The sequence below is a fragment of the Anomaloglossus baeobatrachus genome, chromosome 1, assembly GCF_048569485.1.
Source record: "Anomaloglossus baeobatrachus isolate aAnoBae1 chromosome 1, aAnoBae1.hap1, whole genome shotgun sequence".
In the NCBI taxonomy this organism is placed as follows: domain Eukaryota; kingdom Metazoa; phylum Chordata; class Amphibia; order Anura; family Aromobatidae; genus Anomaloglossus; species Anomaloglossus baeobatrachus.
This window is the reverse complement of record NC_134353.1, coordinates 793,194,526-793,214,328: the sequence shown is the minus strand read 5'-3', so window position 1 is coordinate 793,214,328 and position 19,803 is coordinate 793,194,526. Positions and strand designations below refer to the sequence as shown.

Sequence of the window (19,803 nt, the reverse complement as noted above, 5' to 3'; positions counted from 1 at the left end):
TGGTATAATGAGAACATGCATTTAACATTAGAGCAATAACTAAATGAGCCTGGTGTCAATGTTTGGGGGGTATTTCAAGTTTTGGTGTTTTTAGGACCAATATTTTTTGATGGAGCATTCACAGAAGCGAAGTATCTCGAAATTCTAATGAATCAAGTTGTTCCCCAGTCACAGCAACAGCCTAATTCAAATGACCTTCATTTCCAACAAGATGGGGCCCCTCCACATTATTCAAGAGTAGAGCAAGGAGAAAACACACGACCAAAATCCAAATTGCAAAAGGTTATAATCTTTATTGACATAGGGGTAGGTGCGGGGCGGCACAAAACAAGTGAGCGCACGAGCCATCAATCACTGACCAAAGCATACAGACAGATGTCAAAATTGTTACAAACAGACAGATTGAACTATCCATGAATAATCACTTGTTCAAAATTAGCAAAATAGTAAATATATGGACACAAAATGTCAGCAGTTTACCCAGGCAAAGCTGTGTCACTATGTGACCGGGGGAAAAAAATTCACGATCTTGTTTATATAGATCCCTGATCACAGCTGTGACATAGGCTAAACAGATATGGCTATGGCACTGTCCTAGTACTGACAGTTGCTGTGCTGCATTAGAAATCAGGGAACAAGACTCTCAAACATTATCTAAAATAGTGAACTAGTGGCACATATTACCTGGAGGATTATAGTAGTCAGTGAGAGGTCCGTGTCCTTCTCAACGGCCGTTTCGGCTATGGATCCTTCGTCAGGGTGCTCCATAGCCGAAACTGCCGTCGAGAAGGACACTGACCTCTCACTGACTACTATAATCCTCCAGGTAATATGTGCCACTAGTTCACTATTTTATATAATGTTTGGGAGTCTTGTTCCCTGATTTCTAACGCAGCACAGCAACTGTCAGTACTAGGACAGTGCCATAGCCATATCTGTTTAGCCTATGTCACAGCTGTGATCAGGGATCTATATAAACAAGATCGTGAATTTTTTTCCCCCTGTCACATAGCGACACAGCTTTGCCTGGGTAAACTGCTGACATTTTGTGTCCATATATTTATTTTGCTAATTTTGAACAAGTGATTATTCATGGATAGTTCAATCTGTCGGTTTGTAACAATTTTGAGATCTGTCTGTATGCTTTGGTCAGTGATTGATGGCTCGTGCCCTCACTTGTTTCATGCCGCCCCGCACCTACCCCTATATCAATAAAGATTATCACCTTTTGCAATTTGGATTTTGGTCGTGTGTTTTCTCCTTGCTCTATAATTATTACGACTTGTCCTCAGTCCCCATCCAGTCCCTTATGAATAATATGGTTCTCATAATTCATACATGGTAAATCATGGTGTGGCTGTGGCTTTATTTGAATATTATTCAAGAGTAGTCCGCGAGTATCTTGATGAAACATTTCCTAATAAATGGATTGGTCGAAGAGGCCCACTTGATTGGCCGGCACGGTCACCAGACTTGAGCCCAATGGATTTTTCTTTTGGGGCGTACAAGGACAAAGTTTATAATAAAAAAACAGTGTCAGTGATTTGAAAATCTACATAAGATATGCATTTCAAGAAATTAATACCCAAAGAGACTTATGCAAAAATGTTTGTCGAAGCGTAAGGCGGGCTTTGCACGTTGCGACATCGCAAGCCGATGCTGCGATGTCGCACGCGATAGTCCCCGCCCCCGTCGCAGCAGCGATATTTTGTGATTGCTGGCGTAGCGAACATTATCGCTACGCCAGCTTCACATGCACTCACCTGTCCTGCGACGTCGCTCTAGCCGGCGAACCGCCTCCTTCCTAAGGGGGCGAGTCGTACAACGTCAGAGTGACGTCACACGGCAGGCGGCCAATCAAAGCGGAGGGGCGGAGATGAGCAGGATGTAAACATCCCGCCCACCTCCTTCCTTCTGTATAGCCGGCGGCGGCAGGTAAGGTGATGTTCCTCGCTCCTGCGGTTTCTCACACAGCGATGTGTGCTGCCACAGGAACAAGGAACAACATCGTACCTGTCGTGGCAGCGTAATTTTGAAAAAGTCGGAGCCTGCACCGATGATACGATAACGACGCTTTTGCGCTTGTTAATCGTATCATCTAGGATTTACACACTACGATGTCGAAAGTGACGCCGGATGTGCGTCACTTTCGATTTGACCCCACCGACATCGCACGTGCGATGTTGCAACGTGCAAAGCCGCCCTAAGAGGCAGACTTCAAAGCTGTGCAAATGGTAATGGAAAATAGTTTGGGCACCTGCATTGATAAAATTTAAGGGCTTTTGTATTATTTTTCAGAATAAAATGTAATTGTCAATGTTATGCTTGTGTTAGTAAATATAATTTTATATATAAATCAAAATAAATGTTATTTTCTGTCCACCTACTTTTGGACCACCCTGTATGTAATAAATAAATGGATTCTCTAGATGAAGCAATTCTAGGTGAGTGTCTTGTATATACTTCTATGTCAATCACTTACTGGGCCGCTTACATGAGTCTTGATAAAATCACTGTTTTATCAGCAGGAGGTTATCAATGGGGGCACAGGAAACCTGCTGCCCAGGTAGTCTTCTCTTATGGGATTTGTTATGGATTATCTACATAAATCCCATATCACTGGTCACCTGGAAACAGACTTTGTGTGTCAATCATTTAACAAGTGGCTGACCGGTTCTGGAAGAGCAACCTGAATTGTAGCTATATTGTATTGTAGTTGTGTTTGGTCTATGTGGAAAGTATGCTTGGAAATATGTCTGTACTATTCCAACAGAATGTTCCTGTGGGGAAAATATGCCAGAAATTAGAATGTCTTTTCACCCATGTCCGTGTATAGTACACTGTATACAATTAGCCATCTGGCTATCCCCTGACCAGGAGGAGGGGTGAGACGCTCTCACAGATCCAAACCATTGGAAGTTTCATTGCTTTTCCCTGTTATGTTGTTTTTGTTTGTGTGTATGTTGTTTTTGTAAGTACAGTATGTATCTTATATTCTAAAATATAAAAAATTGTTTAAAAGAACTGAGAGACCTCAGTAGTTGATACCTTTTAATGGCTAACTGAAAAGATGGTAATAATAGCAAGCTTTCGAGCCGTACCAATATCGTCATGTGTATGTGTAGGTGATGTGGTGTAAACCGCTTGCCTTTCCACATACTCCCAAAGCTCATTAATGGTTTCTTTTCTGTGCCGGCATCACTGTGACAGGTTGGTGCAATCAGAACATCACATGATAGTTGTGTCCTGATGATGTCCATCAGGGGCTTTGGTGACCGCCCTGTAATCTGTGATCTCCGGTAAGAGGCCGAGCATGCGTCTTTTGGGAATGTTCCCACATAGCGGATACAGATATTCTGCCACGGATTTATATGTGAAACATCCACAGTGTGAATTGTGCACGAGACTTTAGTTAGAGAACCTTTTACTGGATTTTTTAATTTAAATAGAACCTGACCTCTGCCACCTGCTGGCCAATCCGTGAGCAGCGTGTATCAGGCACTGGCGGGATGACCTCGGCCAGGTATGCTTTTCTGTGAGACGCTGTGACAGGCGGGTCTCCGGTAGCTTCTCCTTGCATCCTGCCCTGGATTACAGCTCTCTGCCTGCATGTGTATATAGAGAAAGGGGAGCCAGCACGATCTGAGAGTGGCATGCATCATATAAAAGTGCAAATTCACAGATTTATTCCAACTGTACTATAATACGAAATGAGATTTTTAGCAAATAATTGATCAATTCTTTGAGCCACCCCCGCCACGTCACGGAAATCTCAATAGGGGGGTCCTACTCTATATTCTTTATTCCCATTGTGCCATGTGGCCTCCTAGATAAATTAAAAGCAGAACCATATTGAAGCAAACGTACCTGTAACCTATATACTGTATAACCTCTTCCATGATGCAAAAAGAGGCAACTGCGGATAAAAGGCAGCCCAAGTCCCAGCATATGCAGCAACCGCCAAACACACCAGGTCAATATCAGATCTGACCTTCACAGTGCCAGACCAGCAACCATTATTAAGGGTGGACCAGATTCAAGTATGGTGCTTAATTAGCAATGCCTGTGAAAAAGGATGAGGCAACTGAATGTGAACAGCTACCAACAGGACGAATACATTGCAAACCAAATTCAGGCGTGCATGGCATGGTGGTCAGCATAACTACAACCATAACAGTGAAAGGGGGGCCAGCATGATCTGAGAGTGGCATGCATCATGTAAAAGTGCAAATGTGAAGGTCAGTTCTGACATAGTCCTATTGTGTGGCATTTGCTGCACATGCTGGACCTGGGCTGCCTTTTATCCGCAGTTGCCTCTTTTTGCGACATAGAAATGGTTATATATAGGTTATTGATATGTGTGCTTTAGTAAATGGTTCTACTTTTAATTTTTTTATCTAAGAGGCCGCATGGCACATGAAATACATAATATAGAGTAGGATCCCCCTATTGAGATTTGCCGTGAAGTGGCAGGGGTGGCTCAAAGAATTGATCAATTATTTGCTAAAAATCTAATTTTGTATAATAGATACAGTTGGAATATATCTGTGAATTTGCAGTTTTTATATGAAGCATGCCACTTTCAGATCGTGCTGCCCCCCCTCTCTCTGCATGTGTATATAGCCAGAAACCTGTCAATTCAGGCCGGGGGGCGGAGAGAAGCTACGGAGACCCTCCTGTCTGACTAGTCACTCAGTCTTATCCTGGAGCCGTTTTTCTATTTCTGTGCCCCTCTGTTCCAATGTTAGGCCCCACTTACCTGGAATTAAAGATGCTAATTTTTCACTCTCCTTGGACGTGGTTTGTTTTCATTGGCCAGTATTGGAGGAGAAAATGGCTAGTTGTTAAAAGAAAAAATGGCATCTTTATTTCTATGGGTGTGTAACATTGCAGCAGAGGGGCACAGAAGAAAAGGAAAGACTGTTCCAGAATCTATGGCACAGCACGGTTTAAATGGAAAAAAAAATGGTGATGGCTCCTCTTTTTGGCTGAGGTAAGATGAGCGTACAACATGGACGAGGATCACATAACAGTGCCCGGACTGGCTGGTGTCCTGAGCCGTCATGTATTTGTATGTCGCCATGCTGCTCGGGTCAGGAGAGCCGCGGCCGGTCCTGGCGATGCGATCCTCGTCCGTGTTATACGCTCGTCTGACCCTGGCCATAGTGACCTGTGTTGAGGTTTTGCTTTATGCAGCTTTCAAGCTTTGCTCCGAATGTTATCATTTTCAATACAGAGAATAAATGCCGCAGCGATATCCACAGACTTTCCACTATGAAAATCTTCCAGTATTTGGTCTGGGGTTTGTTGCTTTTTATGTCAGTTGAGTGTTTGGTTTTTTTTTCACTGCTGTACAAGCATCAGTCCTGTGTGGATGTAGCCATCGTTGAAAACAAAAGGGAGACTGATGGCCATGGTATTGGGCGTTATCGTTTACCATCTTCATCGTCGGTCATCTTTCCATGGTATTCTCCCAGTTTTTGGACACGGATCTGCCATTGGGTGATGTGGAAGCGTCTGTATCTGGGGAGATGATGTCTCCTCCCGCTGAGCGGTTATCGGCTCGTCCGCCGGTTTCCTTATTAGCCTTCCTCTTCATGTCATTTTGTGATCCGTTGGATATACAGAGATATGGCCGCAGGCTGGATTCCTTTTAAGCTGCAGTAAAGCGTTCCCCTTATTGTGTTGTCAGGCTGGAGATAAGGAAACCTTCAGAGCCGCTCTGCGTTCTGTTATTTCCATTATCTGGCTGATTTTGCAGTCTTGTCTATCAGATCATTTCTGCCTTTTTTTGATTGAGTATACATAGTAATGAGCAATGTGCCGTTACATCTGCTCTGGCATCGTCTGTTGCGTACATTTCTCAGAGGTTTATCACTATAGTTGCAAATGTGACTCGTACATTAAATTGATGCAATTGGCGAACGGCAATGAATAAGGAAATCCAGAGAGTGTCAGTTTCAATGAATATGTTATTTCACCCATCCAGATAACTGTCCTTTACCTGGGAAGACTGATCCATATATTTATTCCACACCGATCCCCTCGCTGGTCATCTCTGTATCTATAACTGAACTGACCTCCTTCATGTTTACCTGTATGTAGGGCCACAGTGGGGCATCCTGTGTGAGCCGTCATGTCACCCTGTGTGGCTATATGGAGAGAAGGTATGCACACTAGTGACTATGTAAGGGGAATATATGAAAAGCAGAAACTTCTGTGTGAATACTGACATGAAAAATCCAATAGTTATATGTAAGAATGAAAATATGAAAATGGAATCTGCATTACTGCCATGAACATATGAATAAAGAGAAATTTAGCTATTATTGATCAATGCAATAGAGCCCCAACACTACGCCAAAGTATTTCTTTATGTTGGGGTCCCTAGCTTGTGTGTGTCCTCTCATGCAGTTAAAAAACTTACCGTGTATGGGAAGCTGAGACCCAGGCTATATATGCGTATCATGTGGATTGGCAATAGGTGTGAGTGGGGTGGGTTCACAAACGAAAAACTACAAATTAATCAAGAAATAACGTCTGGAACTCCATTCTGAGTCTGATTACCCTGTGTGGCTAGTCATATTGCCGCACTATGATTCCAGTTATGTTTAAAAAAAAAAATAAAAGATAGATAATATATCGATCTATCTACCGTATTTTTCGGACCATAAGACGCACTTTTTTTCCCCCAAATGTTGGGGGTGCGTCTTATGGTCTGACTGTGGCTGCGGGGAATGAGGTGCTGCGGTGGAGCGGGTCATCGGGGGCACGAGCAGGCTGCAGCAGCACCTGCCGTGACCACTTGGGCCCGCTCATTACATATGCACGCCCATCCTCCCGCCCATTTCTCAGCGCAGAAGCCGGCACTGACAGGTGGGCGGGAGGACGGGCGTGGACGCGCGCATAGTAAAGAGCCGGTCCACATGATCACCCCTGGCAATTACAGCCTGGAGTGATCATGTGCGGCTGTACTCACTGCCCCCCGCGTGTCATCATCAGCGCAGGGTGCAGTGAATCAGTACACTCACCCGTCCCCGTGTGTGGAGCCGTTCCCCTGCAGCACGCGATGTCTTCCTGTCCGTGCCGGTCAGCTGATCTGTGCCGGTCAGCTGATCTGTGCCGGTCAGCTGATCTGTGCCGGTCAGCTGATCTGTGCCGGTCAGCTGATCTGTGCCGGTCAGCTGATCGGCACAGACAGGAAGACATCGCATGCTGCAGATCCTCGCCCCATAACAGTGTGTCATGACCACATTTTTTTGCTTAAAGTTTTATTTTCCTATTTTCCTCCTCTAAAACCAGGGTGCGTCTTATAGTCCGAAAAATACGGTATATCAAGGTGTGTGTGTGTATGTATGTGTGTGTGTTTGTGGTTGTGTGTGCCCGCTAAAGGAATCCTCCCCGTCACATTTACAATCATGAAATTTTGCACAGCCACTCTATTTGACTTAGGGAACGTCATAGACTATATTTTGAGGGGAAAATTTAATCCCACGCTTTACAGTTATTCGACAAAAACCCTGCTTACATTTTAAAGTCAATAGAACTAAGAACAAATCTGTTATTATAGACTCCTATTATGGAGAGAGAAAGAGACACACATACACAGAGATACACACTCAGACACAAACAGAAACACACACACACACACACACACCAAAAGAGACACAGCTTTTTTGTTTTTTTTTTTGCTGCAGATTATATTTTATTTTTCTACAGTACATGTCTTCACCAAACACAGCAGGGTTTTGCTCTTCTTCATTGCTTCCTATGATGAAAAAAAGCTGCAAAAACACAAAGAATTGACATGCTACAGGCTGCAAACACTTTGCTTTTTTTTTCTTGACTGAATTGGAAAACTGCTATTGTGTGGATGAGATTTCTGGAATCCAGTAGCTTTTCTGGAACTGTGAAAAGTAGCTTTTAATTTGCATAAAAAAATGCTGCCAAAAAACGCAACGTGTGAACATAGCCTAACTAGTCATACATCTGTTAATGCCACACATTTATTTGTTATTCTGGAACCACGAGCCGTTTGATTTTTAGTGTTTGTGTTTTTTGGATGATTTTGACTGTTTTTTTTTTTTTTTTTTTTACAGTGTGTTTTACATATTCAGTAGCCAACAGGGCTGTAAGGCTTCAAACACAATGTTTTTAGTGTTTTTTTTTTTTTCTTTTCATGGAAAACCCCTCTCTTGGCTTTTGAGAAAAAAAACCCCAAAGTTGATTGTAAAGAAAAGTAAAATATAAAGGGAGGTCTATTATTTACCTTTTGTCTGGATTTGTTTAAAAAAAAAATTCTCCCTCCTTTTAAAGGTAAGAATAATGTAGGATCCAAACCTCGGTGGTTCCCATTATAAGCCTATAAGATCCATTTAGATCCATTGAACTTTGGACAATAGCAAAGGAGACTGACAGGACCCTGATGAACCCCAGTTTGGTCCGTGGGTCTTCTGTGTCCGATGTACAATAGATCTAGCTGGAACTGTGTGATGGCCTCCATTATAACCAGTATGACCATACGTGATGCCCGGTCTGGTGGGACAGTGGATTATATTGGCTCTTCTCGTGTAAATTGTGAGTCTCATGTTCTCTCCAGAACTCGATTTAGTTGTGTTTAGCCCTAATTTCCGTGATTTCACATCCTCAGTTGATGGATCTATATCCGACACAGTGCAAAGAACAAGATAAGGTTCTCCCTGGCATCAGCAGATTGATGAATGCAGCCCGGGCAGACTCTCAATTATTCCTCTGAGCCCATTTATTTTTCAGATTTGTTATTTGATCTCAGCCTTGGGATTATAACAAGAGGCTTTTCTTGACTGCTGTAAAGGATACAAATACCTGACATTAGCTCTCCATAGTTTGGATGTTTTGTACGCTCTGTGCTTCTATGTGTTTTATGCAGATAATGATATGAGATGATAGATTTCATCCAGGCACAATCCAGTTTTCTGAACAGATGACTGCAGATTTGCCTAACGATAAAGCGTTTTCCCTTCTGAATCATTATCTATTGTGCTCCACACATACCGTATATATTTCTTGGTAAACATTATTCACCTTTTTTTCTTTTTTTTTTTTTAGGCAGAACAGAGTTTTAATGAGGAGGAGGAGGAGAAACTTCAAGCTGCCTTTGTATTGGATAAGCAAAGTCTTAAATTGGTCTTGGAGACAATTTCCTTCATTTTGGAACAGGTACAAATCACCTAATTAATAAAATATTTTTTTTACCCTTTATGAAGTAGGATATTTTGCTCAACCACATTCTGAAAGACATGTTAATTTACCTTCAATGTTGCAGTGTTAAGTGTTGGGATTTTTTGGAGAACAAACTATATTTTTATATTGTCACTGTTTTGGAGTAAGTATCTTTTGTTGATTTAAAGCGAACCTGTCTCATGGAAAAATACTATTAACCTGCAGATATAGGGTTAATCTGCAAATGAGTAGCCTTCTGAGCATGCCCCTATAGGGTTAATCTGCAGGTGAGTAGCCTTCTGAGCCTGCCCATATAGGGTTAATCTGCAGGTGAGTAGCCTTCTGAGCCTGCCCATATAGGGTTAATCTGCAGGTGAGTAGCCTTCGGAGCCTGCCCATATAGGGTTAATCTGCAGGTGAGTAGCCTTCGGAGCCTGCCCATATAGGGTTAATCTGCAGGGGAGTAGCCTTCTGAGCCTGCCCATATAGGGTTCATCTGCAGGGGAGTAGCCTTCTGAGCCTGCCCATATAGGGTTAATCTGCAGGGGAGTAGCCTTCGGAGCCTGCCCATATAGGGTTAATCTGCAGGGGAGTAGCCTTCGGAGCCTGCCCATATAAGGTTAATCTGCAGGGGAGTAGCCTTCGGAGCCTGCCCATATAGGGTTAATCTGCAGGGGAGTAGCATTCGGAGCCTGCCCATATAGGGTTAATCTGCAGGGGAGTAGCATTCGGAGCCTGCCCATATAGGGTTAATCTGCAGGGGAGTAGCATTCAGAGCCTGCCCATACAGGGTTAATCTGCAGGGGAGTAGCATTCTCACCGTGCGCCGGCACTTTAAATACTGCTGGCAAGAGAAAATTAAATTTTAATCCTCTCGGCAACATTTGGGCTTCAGTCACATAAGTCATCAATGTCGGATCAATTGCGGCCAAATACCCGGCAGCCCCCATCAGCGGACAGATCTAAACACATTGCACAGAATTGCTCCATTCATTGTGTATCCTGCGTCGAGACTGAAATATTTCTGCAAACAACTTTCAGGACTTCTCACATGAGCAAAGATCATGTTACTCAATAGATCTGGGATTAATAATAATTTATACAAATAGATGTGTTTTAAAAAAACAAACAAAAAACTACCAGGCAGCACTCAAAATTAGATGGTGCTCAGGTCTATGGAAGGCAAAAAAAATAAACATGTTCCTGTGAGGAGATATTCTTGCGTATGTGTCCCTGCTCTGTACTGTGTAATGGCCGTGTCTGCCCGTACAGGAATATGGTCTGATCATACCACATCTCCTGGACAGGGGAGGAAGCAAAAGAATATAAAGACATTACAATAGGGAACAATAGCTGATTCTTTCTGTGAGGTATAACATTCCCCTGCCTGTGTTTTTTTTTTTTTTTTTTTTTTTTTTTAATATAAATGTTTTAACTCAAAGAATCAGCTGTGATCCCCTATTGTAATGTCTTTATATTCTTTTACTTCCTCGCCAGCCCAGTAGCTGTAGTATGATCAGACTGTCCCTATACGGTCAGACACAGCCATTACACAGTACAGAGCAGGGGCACATATATAAGATTATCTCAGCCCAGGAACATTTTATATAACACCTCAAATTGTGGAACGTGTTATTATTCCAAGATCTATTGATTAAAGGGAACTTTGTTCGTGTGATAACCCTTTTTAAATTGGTTGCAGACCCACTGCCATTACTACTCTATAGTAGCCACTGCACAATGAGTGGAGCTGTGCGATGCATCGCTGATCAGTGTGTTTTATATCCGTGCACCGATGGGGGCTGGCAGGTATTTGACCTCAATTGATCTGACATTGATGACTTCTTAATATATGTCATCAGTATCTGGTTAATGGACAGGCCATTCAACTGCCTCTGGACTGCCTGATAGTGGAGTCAAAGGAACACGGAGAAAATAGTGGTAAGCGCAGCCATCACCCTCCTGTCATTACTTAGCTGGTACAACCCTTACTGACTGGCATCTGAAGGGGAATCCTCTAGGGTCAGCGGCATGTGTTTCTGGTTATTGCAGTGCGATTTTGTCATGTTTTTTTTCGCTGATGCCCTGTACTGTACATAGACAGCACAATGCCCAAGGGGTTAACAATTGTACATCTATGATCACATATCCGTAGTATTCCCCCCAGTCTGTAATGGGCACCGAGTGCGGGGTATATTCACTTTCAGTGCACGGCTGTGAATCATTCCTACCGCCGCTATATCCCGGACTATACATCTCTATGGACGTTACCTCTGTCCTTCTGTGTCATTGACATTCCTCATTACCAAAAGCAGGAGCTCTCATAAAAATTCTCTATCATTACAGTTCTCTGCCATTAAAGATTTATTACATTTTATAATAAAGAGAATATGAAAAACAACGAAACTCCCGGATTACAGTTTTAGTTTGTACGGTTTGATCTGTGCAAGAAATGGCTGGGTAACGAAGAGGATAACATGGACGTGCTACTGATTATAAGACTGCTTTTCCTGGGTTCTACCAAAAGTCACACAGATCCCGACTTTACACGAGGTCACCACCAGACCAAGGATTGCCCCTTTCCTGGCCACTTGTGGAGTACTTATGGCAGCCACAAGGAGGTTTTAGGGCATCGTTCAAATCCCACCAAGGACCACATCTGAAAGGAATTTTGCTTGAATTTCCTCCGGATTCTTCGGTTTCTTCCCACCGTCCAAAGACCTACTGATCACGACTTTAGATTGTGAGCCCCGATGGGCACAGTGCTGCTCATCTATGTAAAGCGCTATGGAATTAATGGCGCTGTAGAAGTGAATATTATAATGACCCGGCATTGTAACCACTGTTGGATCTATATCCTATGACTATGTCCATCTGATAGTAGGCAGGAATCTCACTATTCACTATAGGGTATGGTAACATGATTTAATAGGCAACTATAAATTAAGCATATACTTGTGCCATCATGACTTTAACTTTACAGTCGTCTTAGCTGTCCCTACCATGTCTCTGACTCCTAGTTAGTACTTGTTAAAAGTTTGGACACCTCTGTTCATGCAGTTTTCTTAGTTCCTATTGAAATGTGCACATAATAGATTCAGACTGAAGGCAGCAATATCATGAAGAGACACACATGGAAACAAGGAGTGATTTAATGCACGTGAAACAATTCAGAATATATGTTAAACCTTAGATTCCACAAAGTTCCCCCCCACTGGCATTTTCTCAGTCACCTGGCATTGGTTTTCCACAATCTTGAAGGAATTCCCCTTGTTGGCTGCTTTGTTTTCACTCTGAGGTTTAACACATCCCAAACATCACCGTAGGGTAGAAGTTGAGTGATTGTGGACGCCATGTCATCTGACACAGCACTCCATCCCTCTCCTACTTGATCACATATTTTTCACTTTAAAGGGAACCTGTCACCACTTTTTTGGCGTATAAGCTGCGGCCACCACCACCGGGCTCTTATATACAGCATGTTAGAATGCTGTATATGAGTCCAGGCCGCTGTGAGAACATAAAAAACACTTTATAATACTTACCCAACGGTCGCGCGGTTGGCCATATAGGCGTGTCCGGTACCAGCGCCGCCTCTTTCGGCCATCTTCGTCCCTTTCTGAAGCCTTAGTGCATTATGCGTCTGCCATACACACTCGCCGGTCCTGCGCAGGCGCACTACAATACTTTGATCTGCCCTGCTCAGGACCTGAATGCCGGCGAGTATGGATGACATCGGACACGTCATGCACCGCGGCTAGAGGAGAACAAAGATGGCCAAAAGAGGCGGCGCCGGCACCGGACAACGGAGACGCCCATATGGCCAATTGCGTGACCGGTAGGTAAGTATTATAAAGTGTTTTTTACGTTGTACACAGTGGCATGGACTCTTATATACAGCATTCTAACATGCTGTATATAGGAGCCCGGTGGTGGTGGCCGCAGCTTATAGGTAAAAAAAAGTGGTGACAGGTTCCCTTTAATTGAAAAATGACACAAAGGTGGATCAAAGTAAAGAAGGAGATTAAGAGGTTAATTACTGGGGTATTTTTCTTTTCTTAACACTAGAAGTCCCAGGAATTTCGAGCTCCATAGGGTTCCAATGGTAGAAATGTTAAATGGACTTCTAGTGTTCAGGTTTATTTAAAATGAACACTTAAGGCTGAATCCTAATAATGACCTTCTGTGCTTCGTGTTATTTTCCAGGCCGTATACCACAATTTAAAGACCCCGGTGTTTCGTCAGCAGCTGGAGAACATCCATCTTGAGCAGAGTAAAATTGAAGCCTTTGCCAGTGTCTGGGAAAATGCCGGGCCGGAGATTGTGGAGAAGTTCAGACAGCGGACATTTACTCCAAGAAAGGTAATCGTGTCCTCCTTCACATCTGTACTATTCACAGTCGTAGGTTTTCTTACTGCTTCCATTTACATATGAGCAGCTGTTTGACCGTGGTTTTCCTTATCACCTCTGATAACCAGGTGTTTTATTTATTTTATTTTTTTTTTTACTTAAATTCATGTATTTGGGGCTCAAAATAATTTTCCCACTTTAGTTTCATTAAACATTTTGCAGCATTTGCCTTCTATAGCCTCCGTGTGGCACATGCTATTGCTGATACAGAATGAGTGGTCGTATGATCCGCCAGGCAGCCCGCAAGGAAGGCCTGAAGCCGCTTGTAACTTGTCGTTTTCTGAGCTCCTCTCGGCTGATTTATGACCGCAGGCCACATCTATTGTAGGAAATTCTCCTTAGATAACTCTAGAAACAAACATCAGTAGGTGAAAATCAGAAAAACGGTCAAAAAAAGGCCAGTTGGCATCTGTTCACACCACATTTTCAAATCTTGTAGAAAAGAGTATTTTCATTTAATTCGAACATGGTAGATCTTCCAGAAAAAGGCTTGAGTTCCCCTTTGACTTCGATTATACTTGGTAAACGAGTTGAGCCCGTCTGAGCGTCCGACTGCTCTTTCTGAATACCAAGCACTGGAGCATGCTAGTGGTCGCTCGTCACTAGATACGAGACCCAAACATTGTAGTTCTTGCTCATCACTAATTACGAGTACTGAGCACTAGTAACGAGTACCGAGCACCAGAGCATGGTAGTGCTCACTCATTAGTTACAAGTATTGAGCACCGGAGCATGGTAGTGTTCATTCATCACTAGTTACAAGTACAGCGCACTGGAGCATGGTAGTGCTCGCTCATCACTAGTTACGAATACAGAGCACTGGAGCATCGTAGTGCTCTCTCATGACTCGTTATACGTATAGAGCACCGGAGCATGGTAGTGCGCGCTCATCAGTCGTTATGCGTATAGAGCACCGAAGCATGGTAGTGCGCGCTCATCACTAGTTACTAGTACAGAGCACTGGAGCATGGTAGTGCGCCGCGCCCATCACTCGTTATGCGTATAGAGCACTGAAGCATGGTAGTGCTCGCTCATCACTAGTTATGCGTATAGAGCACTGGAGCATGGTAGTGCTCGCTCATCACTAGTTATGCGTATAGAGCACTGGAGCATGGTAGTGCTCGCTCATCACTAGTTATGCGTATAGAGCACTGGAGCATGGTAGTGCTCGCTCATCACTAGTTACTAGTAGAGAGCACTGGAGCATGGTAGTGCTCACTCATCACTAGTTACTAGTACAGAGCACTGGAGCATGGTAGTGCTCACTCATCACTAGTTACTAGTACAGAGCACCGGAGCATGGTAGTGCTCACTTATCACTAGTTACTAGTACAGAGCACTGGAGCATGGTAGTGCTCACTCATCACTAGTTACTAGTACAGAGCACTGGAGCATGGTAGTGCTCACTCATCACTAGTTACTAGTACAGAGCACTGGAGCATGGTAGTGCTCACTCATCACTAGTTACTAGTACAGAGCACCGGAGCATGGTAGTGCTCACTTATCACTAGTTACTAGTACAGAGCACTGGAGCATGGTAGTGCCCGCTCATCACTAGTTACTAGTACAGAGCACTGGAGCATGGTAGTGCTCACTCATCACTAGTTACTAGTACAGAGCACTGGAGCATGGTAGTGCTCACTCATCACTAGTTACTAGTACAGAGCACTGGAGCATGGTAGTGCTCACTCATCACTAGTTACTAGTACAGAGCACTGGAGCATGGTAGTGCTCACTTATCACTAGTTATACGTATAGCGCACCGGAGCATGGTAGTGCTCGCTCATCACTCGTTATATGTATAGAGCACCGGAGCATGGTAGTGCTCGTTCATCACTCGTTATGTGTATAGAGCACCGGAGCATGGTAGTGCTCGCTCATCACTCGTTATATGTATAGAGCACCGGAGCATGGTAGTGCTCGCTCATCACTAGTTACGCGTATAGCGCATCGGAGCATGGTAGTGCTCGCTCATCACTCGTTATGCGTATAGAGCACCGGAGCATGGTAGTGCTCGCTCATCACTCGTTATGCGCATAGAGCACCGGAGCATGGTAGTGCTCGTTAATCACTCGTTATGCAACAGGACAGGATCTTTAAAGGTTTTATGGGAAGAAAAAAAAACTACCTTTCATAATACAAGACTGTACTGTGAACCCAGTGTGAATTCAGTGTTAGTGGCTTATGATTACATTTTATTTTTACAAGCTGGCATTACATTCATGTACGATCTGGATGCTGCTGTGTTTCCGTTCACGCTGTGTATGAGCCTTTTCTTGGTGGTGTACGTCGGGAAGTTTTTCCAGCCAAGTTCTCTGACATGAGCTTCTGTAATACATTACTTATTTGTAGTGGCCCTTGTAGGGAATCCTTATCTGTATCTCCTCCCTATACTGCTGAGAGCGGCTATCTCCGCACCTGCCGCCCCAACAGGCAGGGCGGAGATCTTTTGGCCTCAGTTGGGTGATGGGACACTAAGGATACGTTTAAGGTATACACTTGGGGAATTTTTCAGTTATTTGCACCAAACATAAGACTTGAACTCTGTGAATGAAGCCGTACTTCAGCTGCAAAGGCGCTCAGCAGAGAAACGGACACAGCTTGTTCTACAGTGGACATTCTTCTATTATAAGAAATAAGTTGCACACCCTGACATGTCCGCATTTATACATACACTATATAGCAGCACAGTGCGACTAATGAATACATTCACTCCACTAGTGCTGTAAATGTTAAAAACATGAAAACATGCGTTACTTAGTTAACATGTTATGATCAAACAGCATAAAAGCCATCCAACCACGTCAAGGTGTACCTTAATATGGATGGTTCTTTATCGCTAATGTCCTACCTCTCCGTGTTTCAAACCAGACCTCATCTGAGTGGGGTAATGAAAGGAGACCAAACATAGCTCGTAATTTAAAACCTTTTTGCACTATTTGATAAAAAAAAAGCTAAGTATATTACATTTTTAACATTTATAACAATGTTGGAGTTGATTTATTCATTAACCCCCTTCACTACCTTTGATATACATGTACGTCAAAGGTAGTGTCTGCCTTTGATGCTGGCTCAAACGCTGAGCCCGCGTCATATCCCATGCATGACAGCTGATGAAAGCAGCCATTATGTGCCTCTAACAGACCACCCACAGCTATCAACCTATTAAATGACACCATCAATCTCTGATTGCTGCATTTAACACTCGCTGGCGAGGAGTGCGTCATTCCTCCTTCCCGTTAGTGCACCCGTGATGTGATCTCGAGGCACATGAGTTGCCATGACAGCCAGGAGGTCTGCTAATGACTCCTGTGTTTGTCATTACGATCCTTCTGTGAACGCCGGGCTGGCGTTCATAGGAGATCGTGGTTTTAGCTATACATAGCAGTGGTAATGCACTGCTATGTATAGCACAAGAGATCGGATGATGGCAACTTCAAGTCCTCTAAGGAGACTAATAAATACAGTAAAAAGAGAGAAAAAAGTTTCATATATGATGAAAAAAACCCATTCAAATCATACCCCTTTGTCCGCATTAAAAATTAAACAATTACAAAAAAAACCCAAACAGGACATTTGATATTGCTGCGTTTGTAAAAGTCTGATCTATCAAAATAGAAAATAAATTAGTCCGATCGGTAAACTGTGTAGCAAGAGAAAAAATCAAAACTCCAAAATTTGTTTTTTGGCCGCCGCAATATTGCAATAAAATACAATAATTCGTAGTGACCTGATATTGCTAGGTCAGTTTTACAGTATAGTGAACATGGTATATAAAAAAAACCCCAAAAAAAACAATTTTGTGTAATTGCACTTTTTTTTTGCAATTTTAACACTTGACATTTTCCCCTGATTTCCAGTGTATCACGTGATAAATTGAATGATACATCTCATCCTGCAAGAAAACAAGCACTCATAATGTTGTAGGGATGGAAAAGTAAAAAACTTATGGCTCTTGGAATAAGAATAAGAAAAAACTAAAGTGTAAAAACAGAAAATCACAGCGCAGTGAATGAGTTAATTGCAGTGTACTGACGCACTGTGTATGTACCTTTTTATGTGTCTGTATATTGGCCACATAGCGTATTTGTGCACCTGTACATTAATTTAATACTGAAGGTGGTGCACGACACATATTCCCCCTTTTTTCTTCTGTTTTTCTTTTTTCTTTCCTTTTTGATTTTTTGATGTCCCCTTCTTGTCACCTTCTTCTTCTTTTTCTTTTTCTGTTTCTTTTCAAATCATTATTGTCACGAACTGGGCCGGGGGTCACTCAGACGTTCCTTTGCTCGGTCGTGACCCTGTCAATATGTGAAGAAACTGTACCTCGCAGCCCGACTCTGACGTCTCTAATACGTCGGAGCCACGTGGTACGACCTAGTCGCTTCCACCAACATGACATTTCTCGCCCCTAAGGGGTGCGTAAGGTCCGATTGGCGCAATGCAGCACTGACCTCTCCTGTCCTCGCAGGCACCCTGCTTTCTCACAACCCCGATAGGGCAACAAAACTTTTCACTAGCCCCAGTGGAACAGTAGTCTGCTGGTCCAGTAAAAGTGCAGTAGACTGCCACCAGCTCCTCGTTGGATATAGGCCTGATCCATTAACAGAACTATATCGGGCCAGAAACCATACCATGTAGAATGTAAGACTAAGTAAAAAAAAAATATAATATATGTGTATATATATGTATGTGTGTGTGTGTGTGTGTGTGTATATGTATACGTGTAATATATATGTGTGTGTGTGTGTATATGTATACGTGTAATATATATCTGTGTGTGTATGTATGTGTATATATATATATATAATATATATATATATATAAATAGCGTGTGTGTATGTATATATATCTAATATATATATACGTGTGTGTGTGTGTGTATATATTATATATAATATACACAATTATATATTCTCAGAAGTACAGTTACAGATAAGGTGTGGTCACAAACAGATACACAGATAAACAAGTTTATTCCTTTAGAATATGCATGGTGTTGGCTGGCACAGGGGGGCGCTGTGGAGCCATGAGTTTTCCTTTTTCTTGCTGTTGGGAATCTGGAAATATACGTGCCTTATTTGTGGGAGCGGCGCGCTCCCCAATATTGTAACTCTTACATCGGCACCTCAAAGCCTGGAGACTGTCTTTGAAGATTGGTTGTAACACTTATAAATGCCTGCCTATATCCTGCTGAATTCTCAGCTCAGCAGGGGGCTTGCTTTTGCTTTGGTTGGTTTTGTCACCTCCACCATTTTTCTCTTGAGGCAGAGCAGGATGTTTCTTCTGGCTGCAGGGCAGGGGGTGTGCAAATGGAATGGGACAGCTGGGTGACATGTAAGAATGTCATAATCCTCACAATATCTCTCAGAATATTCCTTTTTGATTTTCACACATCCCACATTGTTTCCTCATGTGAGTTTTATCACACACACCATCTCTTTTTAGATTTATATTTGATTTCTTTAATTTACATGATATTACTGCAGTCCATTTTATCTATTTGTTTTTAGACCAGGCATTTTTTTTCCTCCGCAGCTGGCAGTGTGCAAGTATGTGAAATTTGTGTGCGTTCACTCCAGACACATCCAATGTGACTGCCCGGCACTAGAAGATGGAATCTCTATTACTTGACAGGCTTTTGTTTGGCGGCCGATCCATACATCAGAATTAGCAGTCTGGAGAGCATGTCACTGCGATGCCACACTTAATGGGCGAACCGATAACCGCTCACAGCAGCTAATATGTATACGACACCTTGTTTAGTTATAAACTTATAGGATCAGAATCATTAACTGTCATGGAGCGTATCGTAGAGAAGCGCGGCCCGATCTGAGTTATGACTTCTCAGGAAATTGCTCTGTGTACAATCTTATAAATGCCACATCGCAGTTCCAGTCACAGTTTATGCATTTGTGATAAAAGATGTTGTCGTCTTCCTGAGAGGCCCAGAGTGCAATATGCAGCAACATATTACAGGGCTGACTTTTCTGTTACTTCTGTGTTATGATTCCTTTTAATCTACTGCCTCATGGTCCAGTAATTCCAAAATATACCCACTTTTTTTTTCTACCTGAAAGTGGTTTAGCTGGGATCCTGAAATAGGAAATAAATCATTTTAGTATTTTAATTTATTTTATCTGTATAAACCCTGTTGTTTGTAGCCAGTTAGGTAGATCATACATTGTTCTC

At 42.8% G+C, this 19,803-nt stretch overlaps 1 protein-coding gene across 2 annotated transcripts in view; it reads left to right on the top strand.

The window, feature by feature from the left end:
* Window positions 1-19,803, top strand: part of COMMD10 (COMM domain containing 10) — a 430,106-nt gene that overhangs the window by 13,559 nt on the left and 396,744 nt on the right. For both annotated transcript variants that reach the window (XM_075324990.1, XM_075324991.1), the window contains exons 3-4: window positions 9,088-9,198; window positions 13,408-13,563. In XM_075324990.1, coding sequence (XP_075181105.1) covers window positions 9,088-9,198; window positions 13,408-13,563 — 267 coding nt within the window. The remainder of the gene's footprint in view (window positions 1-9,087; window positions 9,199-13,407; window positions 13,564-19,803) is intronic.